This window comes from Moschus berezovskii, chromosome 20 (assembly GCF_049115385.1).
Source record: "Moschus berezovskii isolate FMDL1 chromosome 20, NW_MosBer_1.0, whole genome shotgun sequence".
NCBI classification, from domain to species: Eukaryota; Metazoa; Chordata; class Mammalia; order Artiodactyla; family Moschidae; genus Moschus; species Moschus berezovskii.
In genome coordinates, this window is record NC_142479.1 from 17492527 (window position 1) to 17511616 (window position 19090).

The window sequence follows — 19090 nt, forward strand, 5'->3', positions numbered from 1 at the left end:
TACTCTGTGTAGGTCGATTTCCCAGGTAACTGTGATAAAACTTGGACGTCTAGCTTCTGCCCAAGGCCCTAACTCAGCATGGTATCATAGCCAAAAGAATCATGTCACTAACCCCAAAGGATCCATTATGTGTTGCAAACATTATCTTTAGAGACTATATTCGTTTACTAAACCTATCCTAACAACTTACCACAAACCAAGTGGCTCCAAATTTGGCTCAAATGGTAAAGAATCTGTCTGCAATGCAGGAGACCCAAGTTCAATCCCTGGGTTGGGAAGATCCCCTGGAGAGGGGAATGGCAACCCACTCCAGTATTCTTCCTTGGAGAATCCCATGGACAGAGGAACCTGGTGGGCTACTCCCCATGGGTTCACAAAGAGTCAGGTGTGACTGAGTGACTAACACTTTCAAGTGGCTTAAACAACAGGAATTTATTGTCTCACAGTTCTGGAGGCAAGAAGTCTGAGATCAAGATGTTGGCAGGATCATGTTCGCTTCAAAGGCATGGGGTAGGATCTGTTCTGGACCTCTCTCTTACCTCTGGTGTATATGTTAATAACCCAGTCGTGTCTGACTGTTTGCAACCCCATGGACTGTAGTCCGCCAGGCTCCTCTGTCCATGGAATTCTCCAAGCAAGAATCCTGGAGTGAGTAGCTATTTCTTTCTCTGGGGGATCTTCCTGACCCAGAGATTGAAGCCGGGTCTCCTGCATTGTAGGCAGGTTCTTTACTGTCTAAGCTCCTTGACAAGTGGTAGAACAGTCTTCACAGACATTCTCCTTATGTGTATGTCTGTGTCCAGATTCCCCCTTTTCAGAAGGACACCAGTCATGTTGGATTAGGGGTCTACTTGGCTCCACTATGATCTCCTCTTATCTAATTACACCAGCACTGATGCTGTTAAGAAAACAGGATCACATTCTGCAGTACTGGGGGTAAAGACTTGTCACAGACACTTTCTCCTATTTCCAAATTCCTGCTGTGTGTGGCCGGAGAAGGCAATGGCAAGCCACTCCAGTACTCTTGCCTAGAAAATCCCATGGATGGAGGAGCCTGGTAGGCTGCAGTCCGTGGGGTCGCTAAGGGTCGGACACGGCTGAGCGACTTCACTTTTACTTTTCACTTTCACACATTGGAAAAGGAAATGGCAACCCACTCCGGTGTTCTTGCCTGGAGAATCCCAGGGACGGGGGAGCCTGGTGGGCTTCCGTCTATGGGGTCGCACAGAGTCGGACACGACTGAAGTGACTTAGCAGCAGCAGCTCTGTGTGGCAGCTCTCCAACCCCATCCTGCTTCTCCTTGAAGCTCCGCCTCGGAGTGACGAGGCTCCCACCCAATTTCACCTTCTCAGTTGGTATTATAATAACAGTGGCTTTCATTGTGTTGAAATCCTACCATATGCCAGATATCTTATGGATATCACACTAAACATCACCAACATTAACATTATATTTAATGGCTTCCCTGATAGCTCAGTTGGTAGAGAATCCACCTGCATTGCAGGAGACTCCACTTTGCTTCCTGGGATGGGAAAATCCATTGGAGAAGGGATAGCCTACCCATTCCAGTATTCTTGGGCTTCCCTTGTGGCTCAGCTGGTAAAGAATCCGCCTGCAATGTGGGAGACCTGGGTTAGATCCCTGGGTTGGGAAGATCCCCTGGAGAAGGGAAAGGCTACCCACTCTAGTATTCTGGCCTGGAGAATTCCCTGGACTGTATAGTTCATGGGGTTGCAAAGAGTTGGCCACGACTGAGTGACTTTCCCTTCACTTCATTGTGTTGAAATCCTACCATATGCCAGATATTTTATGTATATCATTCTAAAGCTCACCAACATTAGCATGGTTGAGCTGGGAAAGGTTTCGGCAGTGACAGCAGGTAGTGACAGAAGGCTCTGAGCTTGGCATTTCTGGTACAGAGCTCTGCCTTAGGCCACTCCATCTCAGTGTCTTTCGGAACATCAGAAAATAATGTTCTGGCCCAATTATTGTAATTTATTTTTTCTTTGCTGGAAACCGCAGTCATCCTATTCAGAAGAGAAAATGTGAAAAACCATTAGACTGTTTAACAAATTTTAGTGAACAGCCTCCCAGGTATGTGATTCTAGTATGGGAGAGAGGAAAGGAAGAACAAACACGGGTTTACCACTGTTTTTGGATGGCTGAAAACACATCGAGAGCAGAGGCGACACCCCGAGAACTGAGCTCAGATGCTGCCTCCCACACAGACCAGCTTGTGGCCTTGCATGAGTTCTAGTGTTTTCCTGAGCCTCCATTTTCTTATCTTTACCCTTAACTGTGTCTGCTCGCAGGGGAGGGAGAGGATTACATGAGATGTGAATAAAAGTATCTGTTATGAAGTAGATTCCTGATAAACCGCCATTCTCTTCCTCCTTTCCTTCGCCTTGAAAGTGTTTTGTGTCCTTCTCATGGCTGTCATCCAGATAAAGCCAAAATACTGCATTTGCTTTTATAAAAATTGTGCATGATGGGAGAATAATGTTAAAATTAAAAGAAAGTGAAATAAGGGAGCCTTAATTCCAAAATGAAGCAAAAATAAGGCTGTAGAATTTGACTATAAAAGGAACTCCTTGGTTCTAGCTGGCATCCATTTCACCAGGCTTTAAGACATTAGTTACCATTTCATAACTGTGCAACTAAAAATTCCACTGGGAATTAAAACTTCATTTAAGAAATAAGAAATAAATCATAAAGTTTTAAAATACAAACAGGTAAGAGATCATGCTTACATGAAAGACGACTGGAGGACAAATAAGGGAGGGAACAATGGGATCTTTGTGTCTGTCCTGAAGCCAAGTGTTTTTGGGGAAATCTTCCTTCTGGGCTAGTTTCCTCATTGGTAAAATTCTTAAAGATACTTCTTGTAAGGTTCTAAGTGTGCATTGCCATACAGCAAAGATTGTTTTAAAAGCTGAAAAGCTTGCTCCTTTTGGAGCACACAACTCCAAATGAACCACAAATCAAATGAAACGAAGACTTGGAAAAAGCTTCATACCCTTTATTCCAACCTTCACCTTACGGTGTCTTTAGTTTCCTCCTCTCCTTCTTTTTTCTCTCCTCTGACTTTATTTTTATTCCCTTTGCTATTGTAGTTGTTACTTTAACTATTTGGTTTTCTGATCTTCTCCTTCTTTCTCTTAGAATTTATTTTTCTTTCCTTCTGTCTGTTAATTTTTTCTCTTCAACCGACCATAATATGGAATTGAAATATAATTGAAAGTTATGATTACAATTATTATTTTTGTCATCAGTTTTTTGTGGCCCATGGGCTTTTTTCTTCACTGATGTACTTTTGTCTCCACTAATTAATATGCATATCCCCGTGATGGGGACATAAACAAGGTTAGTCCAGGTGAAGTTCACACAGTGAAAGGGCCTGTGAATTTACTCTCTTTTCCCATTCATTTTATATTTTTACTATTAAAGATGATTTTTGACTATAAAAGAAAAAAGTTCTTCTGAAAGATTTTCAATATAATTTTCAAATCACACATTTAAAAGAAAATAAGATTTTATGATAAAATACAAAGAAAATTTAAAAAATATGAAAATGAAATTACTGGGGTTTTCTTTATCCAAAGGCCCATTGCTGAAGCTAACAGGGCAGACTGGGACAGTATCTCCTCTTTAAGCTTTCTATAAGTTAAAATGAAATTTAATTTCTCATTTTTTCCTCCCAAGTTTTGGAAGCCATCCAACTATCACAATCCGTGAACTTTCTAATCTCTGTCTGTACCACCTGTTCTGTCTAAAATGCCATCTCCTGTCCTACTGAGAAGGCCCCAGCACACTTTTGTCCTCCTAAAAAATGGTTGCTTAATAACTTTCAAGACAAATCATCTTGTCTTTGAATCCTGAGTCTAAGAAGATATTGTCTACTTAACACTGTTCAAATGTTTCCTGAACCCCTTCTGTGTGCTAGGCACCCGTGACTCCTCAGACTCCTGAGCTCTGGGCAGACTCCTAGTAGAGGCTTGGCAGTGCTTTCCTGTCCTTCATCCTCTGAGTCATGCCTGACTCCTCCTTTTCCTTTTAGGCAGCAAAGACCAGAGTGGGGGTCACAGCACACTCGTTTCTTTGTATTTCCGACAGGGCCTGACTAGAAGAAGGGGTTTAGTAAATCAACAAGTGAACATGTAAGTTGCTCTGAGCTCAGAGAAGGGAGAGTTAATAAAAACACATATATACAATGGAGATGTTAATTAAAAATTGTGGAAATAAACGAATGAGTAGGAAAATAAATTTATGGTTAATAGCAACAAAGAAAGGGGACAAGAAGATAGCAAGTAGTGCTGGGGGTATTGAAACACCAAGCCATAGACCCTGATAACTTTTGCAGAGTCCTCAGTAACTTTGCGTTGGGCCAGGTCAGACTTGCTGCTGCTGCTAAGTCGCTTCAGTCGTGTCTGACTCTGTGCGACCCCATAGACGGTAGTCCACCGGGCTCCCCCGTCCCTGGGATTTCACAGGCAAGAACACTGGAGTGGGTTGCCATTTCCTTCCCCAGTGCATGAAAGTGAAAAGTGAAAGTGAAGTAGCTCAGACATGTCCGACTCTTAGTGACCCCATGGACTGCAGACTATCAGGCTCCTCTGTCCATGGGATGTTCCAGACAAGAGTACTGGAGTGGGGTGCCATTGCCTTCTCCGGGTCAGACTTGAGGACTGAAGATTAAACATCTTGATGAGAGGGGTGAAAGGGAATAATGCTAACATTCATCAAAGCAGCTCACCCTATGTCCCAAGCATCGTCTCCAGTGTTTTCAGTGAATAAACTTGTTTAGATAACCCTAACAACCTGGAAGTCTGACCGCTACCTCTGAGGCACAAACAAATGGCTCTGGTCGTACAGCTAGTAAGTGGAGGAGGCAGGGTCTGAATCAACTTTATGGTTAATCACCACATTCTTCAATTACCGTGTTCATTTTATTGACCCACAGTGAGAAGTAGAATATGAAGAGCTGGTATTTATAGAAATAGTTATAATCTTAAGTCTGGGAAAGCTCAATGGTTGCCTTGAAAAGAGAAGATATGCAAAGTATGTGATAGAGTTGAGCTAGTTCCATTTCTCATCACACACACACACACACACACACACACACACACACACACACTATTGTATTCTCTTCTTTAAATCCTTACTCAAACATTAGTATCTCCTAGAAGTTGCAAAGACAGCTTCATCAGGAATGTGCCTGTAACCAGCTTTGACTAAACAATAGTGTTGCTAAGATTTTGTACCTGGAGGCCTTGACCAAAGGCCTGTGGGCTTCTTACCTTAAATAGTTGCTTTATCCACAAGGAGGATGATGAGAAAGCAGAAGGGAAGGCAGAGCTCCCACTTGCATAGGCCAGCAAGATGTGGGGACCCTCTTGTCCACAGCGTCTGGTGTTCTCTCCCAGTATCCCCCAGACAGCCTCACACCACGGTGCTTTTCTTCCCCAGTGGGGCGGGATTCCCAAAGTGGAGGCTGGACCTCCGTGCCCAGGGGGCCCCCGGGGAGCCTTGCTGCATCACCACTAGGCGGATGGAGGGCTGGGCATCCAGGGAGGCCTCGGGCGCGTCCTCCTTACTGGGGTCCTTGCCTCGGCAGTCATAGAGCACGCAGGAGATGAGGAAAACCAGGAGCAAGATGACGTAGCTGGCGACTAGGATGATCAGGTTCAAGGTGACAGGGTCGATCTCCAAGTAGAACTCCATCACATGGTGCACGGTTGGGAAGTGGGTTTAGAGCGGGCAGTGGGGCCAGTTGAGGGTTCTGGGAGCAAACCCTAGCTCGATGGAATAGCTACACTGGCTCTGGAATAAAAATACATTAATCCCTACTGCTCCAGGAGACTTCACAGATTAAAGCTGCCTGGTTTAATAACTTAAGCTCTTCTGCTAATACTACAGCCACCAAAGCACAGACACTGTCTTTCATCTCTTCACCTACACAGAGAGAGAAAGAGAAAAAGAGTTCATATGCTGCCCAGGAGTGGTGTGTAAGCAGGAGGCCCATTCAATGTCCACACAGTTTTGGTGAGCTCAAGAAAGTCAGTTCAGTCACTCAGTCATGTCTTTGCATGACTCTTTGCGACCCCATGGACTGCAGCACGCCTGGCCTCCCTGTCCATCACCAACTCCCACAGCCTGCTCAAACTAATGTCCACTGAGTGAGTGATGCCCTCCAACCATCTCATCTCGTCTCCTTCTCCTCCTGCCTTCAATCTTTCCCAGCATCAGGGTCTTTTCCAATGAGTCAGTTCTTCACATCAAGTGGCCAAAGTATTGGAGTTTCAGCTTCAACATCAGTCCTTTCAATGAACACCCAGGACTGATCTCCTTTAGCATGGACTGGTTGGATCTCCTTGCAGTCCAAGGGACTCTCAAGAGTCTTCTCCAACACCACAGTTCAAAAGCATCAATTCTTTGGCGCTCAACTTTCTTCACAGTCCAACTCTCACATCCATACGTGACCACGGGAAAAACCACAGCCTTGACTAGACGGACCCTTGTTGGCAAAGTAATGTCTCTGCTTTTTAATATGCTGTCTAGGTTGGTCATAGCTTTTCTTCTAAGGAGCAAGCATCTTTTAATTTCATGGCTGCAGTCAGCATCTGCAGTGAATTTTGGAGCCCAAAAAAATGAAGTCTGTCACTGTTTCTATTGTTTCTCCATCTATTTGCCATGAAGTGATGGGACCGGATGCTATGAACTTAGTTTTCTGAATGTTGAGGTTTAAGCCAACTTTTTCACTCTCCTCTTTCACTTTCATCAAGAGACTCTAATTCCTCTTCACTTTCTGCCATAAGGGTGGTGTCATCTACATCTCTGAGGTTATTGATATTTCTCCTGGCAATCTTGATTCCAGCTTGTGCTTCATCCAGCCCGGCGTTCCTCGTGATGTACTCTGCAGATAAGTTAAATAAGCAGGGTGACAGTATACAGCCTTGACGTACTCCTTTCCCAATTTGGAACCAGTCCGTTGTTCCATGTCTCGCTCTAACTGTTGCAGAAGTAAGTACATACTGTTAAAACTTGGGTTGTTCTGTAAAAATTTTGAAGTATGGTCATCTTTAATATAAGAGAGGCTTATTAATTTTATTTTCAAAGTGAAAATATAGTTTATTTACAATATTATATTAGTTTCAAGCTGCACAACATACTGATTCAATATTTTTATAGCTCATACTGTTTAAAGTTTTATAAAATATTGGTTATATTTCCTGTGCTATTTATCTTATTCATTTTATACATAATAATTTGTACCTCTTAATCCCCTACTCCTGCCTTGCTCCTCACTGCTTTCCTCTCCCCACTGGTAACCACAGGTTTGTTCTCTATATTTGTGAGTTTGCTTCTGTTTTATTTGCTTCATTTTTTTAGATTCCACATATAAGTGATAATATTATTTGTCTTTCTCTGTCTGACTTACTTCACTAAGCAAAATACCCCCTCCCCCCCCCCCCCCGCAGGTCCATCCAATTGTCAATGTTGCAAATGACAAAATTTCATTCTTTTTATGGCTGACTAATATATGTATTAGTCAGTCACATCTTTATCCATTTATCTGTTGACTGACAGACACTTAAGTTTTGTCCTGGCTATTATAAATAATGCTGCTGTAAACACTGGGGTGCATATATCTTTTCAAATGTTTTCATTTTCTTCAGATACATACCCAGGAGTGGAATTGTTGGATCATATGGTAGTTTTATTTTTAATGGGGTTTTTTTTTTTTTTTTGGTTGAACCTCCATACTCTCTTCCATAATGGCTGTGCCAGTTTAAAATTCCCACCAACCGTGCACAAGGGTTCCCTTTTCTCCACATCCTTGCTAACATCTGTTATTTTTGGTCTTTTTGACACTAGCCATTCTGAGGTGTCAGGGGCAGTCTCACTGTGGTGTTGCTTTGGGGTTTTCCTGGTGATCAACCGTGTTGAGCATCTTTTCATGTGCTTGTTGGTCATCTGTATGTCTTCTTTGGAAAAGTGTTTATTCAAGTCTTCTGCCCATTTTTAAATCAGGTGGTTTGGTTTTCTTATATTGAGTTGTATGAGCCATTTATATATTTTGGATATGAACTCCTTATTTGACCTATCTTTTGTAAATATTTTCTCTCATTCAGCAGGCTGTCTTTTTCATTTTGTTGATGGTTTCCTTTACTGTGGAAAAACTTTTAAGTTTAATTAGACTCCGTTTTGTTTATCTTTCCTTTTGTTTCCTTTTCTAGCTAAGGGATATTTTAATGCCAAGTATCCATCTTTGGAATGATTTGAGTCTTGAGAATGGATGTTTTTATTTAATAAAACGACCATACTCGGCCCTTGAGGTTTTCACTCTTTTTGCCTTTGTTGGTGGTTTTCATTCATTAATTAAAAAATGAATTAAAGCTTCTAGTATGTTCTAGGTACTGTGCTAAGCAATAATAAGACAGAAGTATTTAGTCTAGCAGGGGAGACAGACATTAAACAAATAATTGCAGAAGTCCCCATTTAAGAACGGTGGGAATTAGTTTATGAAAGACAAGGAGAGGGTGGTAGGAGAGTGTGTCCCAAGGTGAGTGTGAGAAAGATTCCATGAGAAAGAGACATTTAACCTATGACCTGAAAGAAAGGCAAAATTTAGCTGGGTTAGGACAGGGAGGGAAGATTCTTCAAGCCACAGAGAAGAGCATGCATGAAAGTTCTGAGCAGAAAAAAGCCTGGAAAATTAGAGGAATGGAAACAAGGGCAGCTTAACTGTCGTACAGAGAAAGAATGGGGAGCGTAATGAGAGAGAGTGGCGGGGGTCAGAATGCAAAGGGACGTGTGTGCCCTGCTCAGGGTTTTAGAGTGGGTGCCAGAGCGACGGGTACCCCTGGATCAGCTGATACAGGGGAGGGAGGGGCCGGCTGGACCCCAAAGGGCTCCCTTTAGTCACTGTGTGCATGCAGGAAAATAAGCAAAATGACAAGATCAGATAAAAATACAGGTATCCCTTGACTCACAATCATCTTCCTGCCTTAGTGTGGCGTGTGTGCTAGTTGGGCCTGACTCTTTCCCACCCCACGGTCTGCAGCCCACCAGGCCCCTCTGTCTGTGGCCTCAGTGCTAGCCTGTCCCAATAGCCCTTCAGAGGAGAGACTGAATAGACTCCCAATAGACGTCACAGGCGTGGGACCTGGGCAGTTGCACAGACCCCCTGCTCAGAAAAACTCCACACTTAGTTTAGTGCTTTGCTGTCTCCATCTTCAAATTTTTAATAATTTTTTTATTGTGTGTTGGGCTCACAAATTATGTATCTTGCTTGGTCTCATATATAGTTTTGGCCGGACAAGGCCATTTCTCCAAGAGCTAATGGGACTCTTTTGATGCTGCTGGTTAAAGGTCAAAGGTCCTGGAGATCTTCTGTCTTATCATCGCAGTTAAGCTTTAATGTCCTAGCAGCTTCAGTCTATTCCTTCATTCTCAGCCTATCTGGGAATGGGAGGGCTCAGGGTTGCTATAGAAAAGCATTGTTATTGATCTGGAGACCTTTCTCAAATAAAATATTTCATGAATCTGTGGTTCTGGATGAGGCTGTGGAATTTTACTGAAGGAGATAAGTGGTTCTCAAACACTGCAGGTGTAGAGCCACCCTAACCGTCATCAGCTGAGCTTCTTAGGAATACAGAGTCCCAGATCAGTGCCAGATCTATTGAATTAAATCTTTGGGGCTGGAATCTGTGAATCTGCGTCAGTAACAGTCTTCATGGACAATTTTGATCTGTGCCCAGGATGGAGAATCAGGGCTACAGACATGTGAAAGAAGAATGTGCAGAAAATGGGCCACCAGAGTAGTTGTTGGCCACTGAGATGCCAGAGGAGGCGTACAGCACAGACATCACACTGTCCAAACTCTGAGTCAAAGAGGCTCGGACAGTTCATTTTGTCAAGGGAAAGCCCTTTTCCTGGTGGTAATTCCCATCTACCAAGCTCACAGGAGACTGATGTTCAAAACAGAATACCAGTTTATTCAGTTACAGTGAAAAGTACACCTGTCACAAAGTTGGGAGGTCTTGTGCTGAAATGAGATGAAGTTCATTTATAATAGAAAGTTTCTTGCTGAGCACAGAATCTCAGCAAGTAGGGTTGTCTGGTGCTTCTGTAAGTCACATCGGTGATCCCAGACCACAGGAAGGCTATTTAAAAGCAAGTATATACCAGGTAGTTACTTAGTTTTGTCCACACTGAACTCTAGATTCCTAACTTCTACAGTAAACCTACCTCCACACAGCACAGGCTCTTCTACATAATACTATTTGGAGTTTTTCTTTTTTTTTTGATAACTTTAAACAAATGATACAAAAGATTGCTAAAATTGAGAAGTACATGCAGTTTGTGAGACTGAGCCTACTCTTTGCTACACCATGGATCATAGCCTGCAAGGCTCCTCTGTCCATGAAATTCTTCATGCCAGAATACTGGAGTGGGTTGCCATTCCCTTCTCAAAGGGATTTGCCAGCCCAAGGATCGAACCCAGGTCTCCCGCATTGCAGGAGGATTCTTAACCACCCGAGCCACCAGGGAAGCCCATATACAGTTTAGTCCACATTAAATTAAACTGAAATGCATGTAGCAGGTCTGCCACATGTAGTGGAGTTTCCAAGTCAGCTCCACATTTCTCTGTGCGACAGTGATGGCCAGCAGTCACGGCGGCTGATCCGGTCTGGCCACCTCTCTTACACTGTCTCAGTTTCACCGATTCTCTTGTGATGTCCCAGAATATTTTGTTCAAGGCTCTTGTCTTTGGATCAGTATCTTATTGCTATCTCCAGATAGCACTTTTGCTTTTGTATCTACCGGTGCCCAGAAGGTCATTTCAAATCCATCCTTATGAAAGTTTTGCTTCCTTACAATGTGTTCCGTGCAATGCTGGCTACCTGGTTTGTTCACCCCAGGGATTGGATGCCTTATTCCTACTGCAGCCCAACATCTCCAAAGCATCGTCCCGTCATGCCTGATCGTTAAAGAACTTTCCTTTTGTGCCATCTAGTGGCCAAAGCAGAGACTGCTAAATAAAGGAAAAACTTTGCAATGTCAAGCTGGAAGGACTTTCTATCAGCAGTAGAGGGTGACAGAGCCACAGTTCAGAACAACCCCTTAAGGTAGTCAGGACATAGTTGTTCTTTCACTCATTTACAAACATGTATTGTGCACTTACCCTTTGGCAGCCTGCTTGACTCTGTGATGAATGCAGAAGCTGGAGGGAGAATGCTGGTGAGCAGGGAGAACATCAGCTGCATCTTAGGAATGAAGAAACTGAAGCTCACAGAAGCAATGGAGTTCAAATTAGCTCATTCTTGTTTCCTTTCTCCCTCTCACCCTTTTGCCCCTCTTTACTCCTGCCGAAATATAAATCAATTATCTACATAGAATACCCTATGCTGTGTGTTCTGGAGTATTCAAAACCCAATCAGATAGATTTTCCCTGGGCTCCAGGTTATGTACAAACTTTGACTTAGCAGCAGCAGCAGCATTCATAATCTAGACCATTCTGTCTGCTGACCTAGAACATCACCTAATAATGCCAGACAAATGTGTTCCATTTAAGTTTGGGGGAGAATGGATACATGTATACATATGGTTAAGTCCCTTTGCTGTTCACCGGAAACTATCACAGTATTGTTAATGGGCTATAACCCAATACAAAATAAAAGTTTAAAAATGTGTGTTCCATGTAAATGCATTTCCAGGCAGCTAGTGTTTATTTCCTTTTTAAAAAAATTTATTTTGGCTGTGCTGGGTCTTTGTTGCAGCATGAGAGAGATCTTTGGTTGTGGCCTGTGAACTCTTGGTTGCAGCTTATGGGATCTAGTTTCCTGACCGAGGATCAAATACAGGTCCCCTACCTTGGGAACATGAAGTCTTAGCCACTGGACCACCAGAGAAGTCCTAGAATTTATTTCTTAAAACTCCAAAATATTTTTGTATTTTAACTATGCTGGATAGGAGTTTAACTCCGATATTTACACTGCCTTGCTTCTTTAATAAAATACAGGATTCCAAAAGCCTTGCATGCAAGCTAAGTTGCTTCAGTCATGTTTGACTCTTTGCTACCTTATGGACTGTAGCCTGTCAGGCTCCTCTGTCCATGGGATTCTTGAGGCAAGAATACTGGAGTGGGTTGCCATGCCCTCCTTCAGGGGATTTCCTGATAGGGATTGAACCTGTGTCTCTTATGTTTCCTGCACTGAAGGCAGGTTCTTTACCACTAGTGACACTTAGGAAGTGTAGTTCCAATTTTTAATAACTTCAGAAGTAAAAAAGTCACAAACTTACAAAACAGTCATTGGATGTCTAATTATTTTACAGTTGAGGACAGTGAAGCTCAGGGAAGTGATTTGCCTTAGAGCCAAACAGATGGTAAAGGATAGAATCAAGACTTAAAGCCTAGTTTTGAATTCTAATCTAGCACTTTTTCACTGGAGTTATTGACTAGGTAGAGAGGAAAATGAAAGAGGTCTAGCTGTATTAGACGCTAGAAAAGCAAGAATGGCAATTATCATACAAGCCAAATGATAGCTACCTATATTTTCAAAAGTCTGCTTGACCTAAACATTTTCCCTGAGAGATCGTAACTCTACCTCAAAACCACGGCCCCTCTCAACTTTCCAGTCAGAATCTGCTACCTACTGGGAAAACACTGCCACAAATTATCACAGCAAATTTTCAATATTTTCCCCCCTCAGTTCAGCTCAGTTCAGGTCAGTCGCTCAGTTGTGTCCGACTCTTTGTGATCCCATGGACTGCAGCATTCCAGGCTGCCCTGTCCATCGCCAACTCCTGGAGCTTGCTCAAATGCATGCCCATTGAGTCAGTGATGTCATCCAACCATCTCATCCTCTATCATCCCCTTCTCCTCCTGCCTTCAATGTTTCCCAGCATCAGGGTCTTTTCCAATAAATCAGTTTTTCTCATCAGGTGATCAAAGTATCCGAGTTTCAGCTTCAGTATCAGTCCTTCCAATGAATATTCAGGACTGATTTCCTTTAGGATGGACTGGTTGGATCTCCTTGCAGTTCAAGGGACTCTCAAAAGTCTTCTCCAACAACACAGTTCAAAAGCATCAATTCTTCGGAACTCAGCTTTGTTTATAGTCCAACTCTCACATCCATACTTGACTACTGGAAAAACCATAGCTTTGACTAGATGGACTTTTGTTGGCAAAGTAATGACTCTGTTTTTTAATATGCTGTCTAGGTTGGTCATAGCTTTTCTTCCAAGGAGGAAGAATCTTTTAATTTCATGGCTGCAATCACCATCTGCAGTGATTTTTGGAGCCCAAGGAAATAAAGTCTGTCACTGTTTCCATTCCCATGAAGTGATGGGACCAAATGCCATGATCTTAGTTTTCTGAATGTTGAGTTTTAAGCCAACTTTTTCACTCTCCTCTTTCACTTTCATCAAGAGGTTCTTTAGTTCCTCTTCCGTTTCTGCCATAAGGGTGGTGTCATCTGCATATGTGAGGTTATTGATATTTCTCCCGAAATCTTGATTCCAGCTTGGGCTTCATCCAGCCTGGCATTTCTCATGATGTACCCTGCATAGAAGTTAAATACACAGGGTGACAATATACAACCTTGATGTACTCCTTACCTAATTTGAAACCAGTCTGTCGTTCCATGTCTGATTCTTCTGTTACTTTTTGACCTGCATACAGATTTCTCAGGAGGCAGGTCAGATGGTCTGGTATTCCCATCTCTTTAAGAATTTTCCATAGTTTGTTGTGATCTACATAGTCAAAGGCTTTGGTGTAATCAATAAAGCAGAAGTAGATTTTTTTTTCTGGAATTCTCTTGCTTTTACTATGATCCAACAAATGTTGGCAATTTGATCTCTGATTCCTCTGCCTTTTCTAAATCCAGCTTGAACATCTGGAAGTTCATGGTTCATGTACTGTTGAAGCCTGGCGTGCAGAATTTTGAACATTACTTTGTTAACCTGTGAGATGAGTGCAATTGTGCGGTAGTTTGAACATTTTTTGGCATTGCCTTTCTGTGGGATTGGAATGAAAACTGATCTTTTCCAGTCCTGTGGCCGCTGCTGAGTTTTCCAAAATTGCTGGCATATTGAGTGTAGCACTTTCACAGCAACATCTTTTAGGATTTGAAATAGCTCAACTGGAATTCCATCACCTCCCCTAGCTTTGTTTGTAGTGATGCTTCTTAAGGCCCACTTGATTTCACACTCCAGAATGTCTGGCTCTAGGTGAGTGATCACACCATTGTGATTATCTGGGTCATTAAGATCTTTTTGATAGTTCTTCTGTGTATTTTTGCCAACTCTTATTAACATCTTCTGCTTCTTTTCAGTCTATACCATTTCTGTCTTTTATTGAGCCCATCTTTGTATGAAATGTTCCCTTGGTGTCTCTAATTTTCTTGAAGAGATGTCTAGTCTTTCCCATTCTATTATTTTCCTCTATTTCTTTGCATTGATCACTAAGGAAGGTTTTCTTATCTTTCCTTGTTATTCTGTGGAACATTGCATTCAGATGCTTATATCTTTCCTATCTCCTTTGCTTTTCGCTTCCCTTCTATTCACAGCTATTGGTAAGGCCACCTCAGACAGCCATCTTTCTTTTTTTGCATTTCTTTTTCTTGGGGATGGTCTTGATTCCTGTATAATGTCACAAACCTCCATCCGTAGTTCATCAGGCACTCTGTCTATCAGATCTAGTCCCTTAAATTTATTTCTTACTTCCACTGTATAATCATAAGGGATTTGATTTAGGTCATACCTGAATGGTCTAGTGGTTTTCTCCACTTTCTTCAATTTCAGTCTGAATTTGGCAATAAGGAGTTCGTGATGTGAGCCACAGTCAGCTCCTGGTCTTGTTTTTGCTGACTGTATAGAGCTTCTTCATCTTTGGCTGCAAAGAATATAATCAGTCTGATTCCAGTGTTGACCATCTGGTGATGTCCATGTGTAGAGTTTTCTCTTGTGACTAAGCACCATAGCACTCCCCAAAGATGAAACTTTATACAAGAAGTTGTTGAGCTTCTTTTTATTGTCAAGATTGGATTTTCATCACTGGCAGAAAAAGAATCTTCTGAACTAATTTATTGTACTAACAGAGAAATGAAGTAAAATAAAAAATGAAGATTTGTATACTTGAATTATGCCTGAAAGTTATACAGGTATTAAAGTAAGATTGAAAGATAACATAATACCAGAGTTTGGCAGACTCTTGACTAACCATTAGGTAGAGGGAGCTGTATTTATCAGTATTTAAACAGTCGTCACTGCAGGGCATAACCAGGGCATTATGGAATGAAGAATGCTTCAGAATAGTTGGACATTTGTCCAACCAAACCCCCTATCTGGCCCTGTCCCATAGATCTGGGACACACAGGACTTTATTGCTCTCCTCCCATCCTCAGCACCTTCAGTGCAAGGGGAGCGAGTGTGAAAGGAGGGGTGGTGGTGCTGACTAACAACACGGGCACCCGTTCCTCACAAGCTAAAGAGAAAGGAGTACGATGGGATGATCTGACACGACTTATCGATAATGAATATCTCAATAAAGCTGAAAAAATAAAAATAAGAATAAAGAGAACAAAAAGATAGCAGGAACCCTGAGAAAAGGCACAATGGGCAGAAGAAATCTCCGTCTCTACAACAAAGCTGTGCCAGGTTAACGCAGGGTCAGGCCACAGAGGACGCGGTAAGCTCTGCTAGAGAATTTTGATTTTACTCTAACTGCCACAGGAAGCTATCAGAGAGATTTCAATAGGTTGACAGTGATCACTCTTAATCTTGGAGAAACTCGCTAGGGCTGATCTTCAGAGAGTGAGTTATCAAGAAACAAGAGTAGGGGAAGAGGGATGCATAAAGGAGGCTGCTGCAATGCTGCAGGTGAGATGTGAAGGCACAGACTAGAATATCGATGATGCTGAGAAGTGGCTTGGCTGTGAGAAATACATGCTGCACTTGCTGAGGGTTGGGTGTAAGTGATGACTGAAAGAGGATTTTGGCCTGAGCAACTGAATTTAGGGTGGTACCATATGTGGGGACTCAGACACGACTGAATGACTAAGCACAAGTAAGGTGATACACATATATTGTGTTAGGCTTCCCAAGTGGTGCAGTGGCAAAGAATCTGCCTGCCAGTGCAGGAGACACAAGAGATGCATGTTCAATCCCTGGGTTGGGAAGATCCCCTGGAAATGGCAACCTTCTCCAGTATTCTTGCCTAAAAACGTCCATGGACAGAGGATCCTGGTGGGTTATAGTCCACGGGGTGGCAAAGAGTCAGACATAAGTGAGCAACTGAGCACAGCCCAGCACATATATGGGATTACCACTTAATTTCATGCTTGTGGCTGGCGGTTCTCCTTAGGATTATTTAAACATTCGACACTGAGGAGGTAACGGTATATACGGGTCTGGACCTTAGTGGGAAGACAGCGGTGTAGGTACGCATTTTGAAGTTGGCAATATGTAGGTAGTATTCATAGTGACAGAACTGGACAATATGAGATTGGAAGAAAGTGTAGATAGGGAAGAGAAGAAGGCTAAGGATAGGACCTAGAGCAGTCCAACATTTAGAAACTCAGCAGAGAAGAAGGAGCCAACAAACGAAACGGAGGAGTAGCCAGTGAGGTAAGGGGAAAAGTCAGAAGGTGGCCAGATGACTGTGAAAGGAAGAGGTATCTGGTGGTCAAGTCTGATGGATAAACGGTAAAGGTATGGTTAGAAATAGAATTCAGGGTGACAGTTTTCATGGTATCAGAGAAACCCAGGAAAAAGTGAGGATGAAAAAGAAGTAGCTAACTGGGTTAAAAGCTGCTAAGTGATTGGGTAATACGAGAATAGGGAATGACCATTGGTTTTTTGAGACTTTAATAAATACTGTAGGAGTTTTTCATGAAGGGGGTGGGGTGAGGAATAAAACCCCCAAAAAGTAGATTGAGAAAAGAAGGTAAGAAACTGGAGATAGTGAGTATAAACACATTTTGAGGAATTTGGTTGTGAAAGCTTGCAGAGAAATGGGAAGTAACTGGAGACCAGTGTGGGAGTAAAAAGGAAGTATTTGTTTAAAATAAGTTTTTTAGATGAATGATATCAAGACATGTATGTGAGTCAGTGGGAAAAGTCCAGTTATGAGAGGGCAGTCAATAATACAAGAGAAAAGGGAAGACTATAGGGTCAAATTCCTCGAGCAGGGAAGAGACCCAGTGCAAACGTGGAAGAGTGGGTCCCAGCTGGGGGCCGGGACAATTCTTCCGTTGTATCAATAGAGAAGGAAAAGTGGGCTATGAGTAGCTTTAGTGGTAGGAAGATGAGGTTAGTTTCATCTGATTCCTAAGTTTTATTTTGTTTTCCACTGAAGAATGAGTCAAAGTCCTCAGCAGAGATTGAGTGAAGGACATGTGTGTCTGTTGAAAAGGAGAAGTTTTAAAATATGTGTGTTGGAGAAAGAAAACAAATATCCTAGGGAAGTGGGGTAAGAGTGTTGGGCAGTGTTGAGATTAGTCATTGTGAATTTAAAATGAGACATTTAAAATAGTGTATATTAATGCACACACATGGAACCTATACAAATGGCACTAATGAACCCAGCTGCAGGTCAGGAATAGAGATGCAGATGTAGAGAATGGACTTGTGGGCATGGCGAGGGCAAGGAGAGGGCGGGACGGATTGAGAAAGCAGTACTGCCATACACAGTACTGCGCGTAAAGTAGACAGCTAGTGGGAAGCTGCTGTAAAACACGGGAGCCCAGCCTGGCGCTCTGAGACGATCCGGATGGGTGGGGTGGGGGAATGGGAGGCTCAAGAGGGAGTGGATATATATATACTTATGGCTGGTTCACGTTGTTACAAGGCAGAAACAATACAACATTGTAAAGCAATTACCCTCCACTTAAAAATAAATCTAAAAAGATGAATTTTAAAAAATGAAGTGAGATGTTTGGCTCAAAGTAAGTAAATGGTTTGGATAAGTAGATTGGAGGTTTAATCAGACGAACAAAACAGGGGGTAGGACCAATAACGGAGTTGAAAAGGGAATGATTCTCAGATGAAAGCTTCTTAAGATGGAGGGAAATGGAGGAGGCTGGAGTAGTGATTTACAGAAGGGTCAGTGTAATGGCAGCCCCAATGTGGCCAAGAGAGGGCTGAGGCAGATAGATGAGGCTTCACCGTGAAGGTTGGAGATGGTGGGTGGAGAGGAGCGTGACTTTGGAGGTTATAAGTTTACTGGTGATGATCTCAAGATTTTGGGAGAATCATGAGAGTGTGGATGCCTGAAGTGGAATGAAACGCACATCCTCTTCACTGAGTAGTAAAAAGTCTGCAAACGAGAAGATTGAAATTGCCAAGAAGGCTGAGAGGGTAAGAGCAAAGAGAATGAAGCCAGATGAGCACTAAAGCCCGTGATGAGCAGGGAGTGGTTAGGAGGTGGCCAGATGACAGTCGAAGGGAGAGGTGTCTGGTGGATGGGGGGAAAGATGTTTAGAAGTCGCACTCAGGGTAACAAACCATCTACTTAAACTGCAGCTATCAGGTAGGTGGTGTAACAAAGTAATACAAACTTTGTAGTTTGAGAAAACAGAAATCTATTCTCCCACAGTTACAGAGGTCAGAAGTCCAAAGTCAGTATTACTGGGCCAAAATCAGGGTGTTGCGCTTCCTCCAGAGACTCTAGGGGAGAATGTGTTCCTTGTCTCTTTCATACTTTGGAGGCTCCTGGCACTGCTTGACTTGTGCTTTACACCTTTCCAATTTTCAAAGCTACCACCTTCAAATCTTTCTCGGCTCTATCTTCATATTCCTAGACAGTATATTAAAAAGCAAAGACATCATTTTGCCAACAAAGGTCCATGTAGTCAAAGCTATGGTTTTTCCAGTAGTCATGTATAGATGGGAGAGCTGGACCATAAAGAGGCTGAGAGCCAAAGAACTGATGCTTTTAAACTGTGGTATTGGAGAAGACATTTGAGAGTCCCTTGGACTGCAAGGAGATCCAACCAGTCCATCCTAAAGGAAATCAGTCCTGAATATTCATTGGAAGGACTGATGCTGAAGCTGAAACTCCAATACTTTGGCCACTTGATGTGA

General features: G+C 42.6%; 1 protein-coding gene across 1 annotated transcript; it reads right to left on the bottom strand.

Moving 5' to 3' along the window:
* Positions 1 to 5440: 5440 nt before the first annotated feature.
* SMIM36 (small integral membrane protein 36) lies at positions 5441 to 5722 on the bottom strand. The gene has a single exon (XM_055395381.1). It carries the CDS (start codon positions 5720 to 5722, stop codon positions 5441 to 5443), a length of 282 nt encoding a protein of 93 aa, XP_055251356.1.
* Positions 5723 to 19090: the final 13368 nt, after the last annotated feature.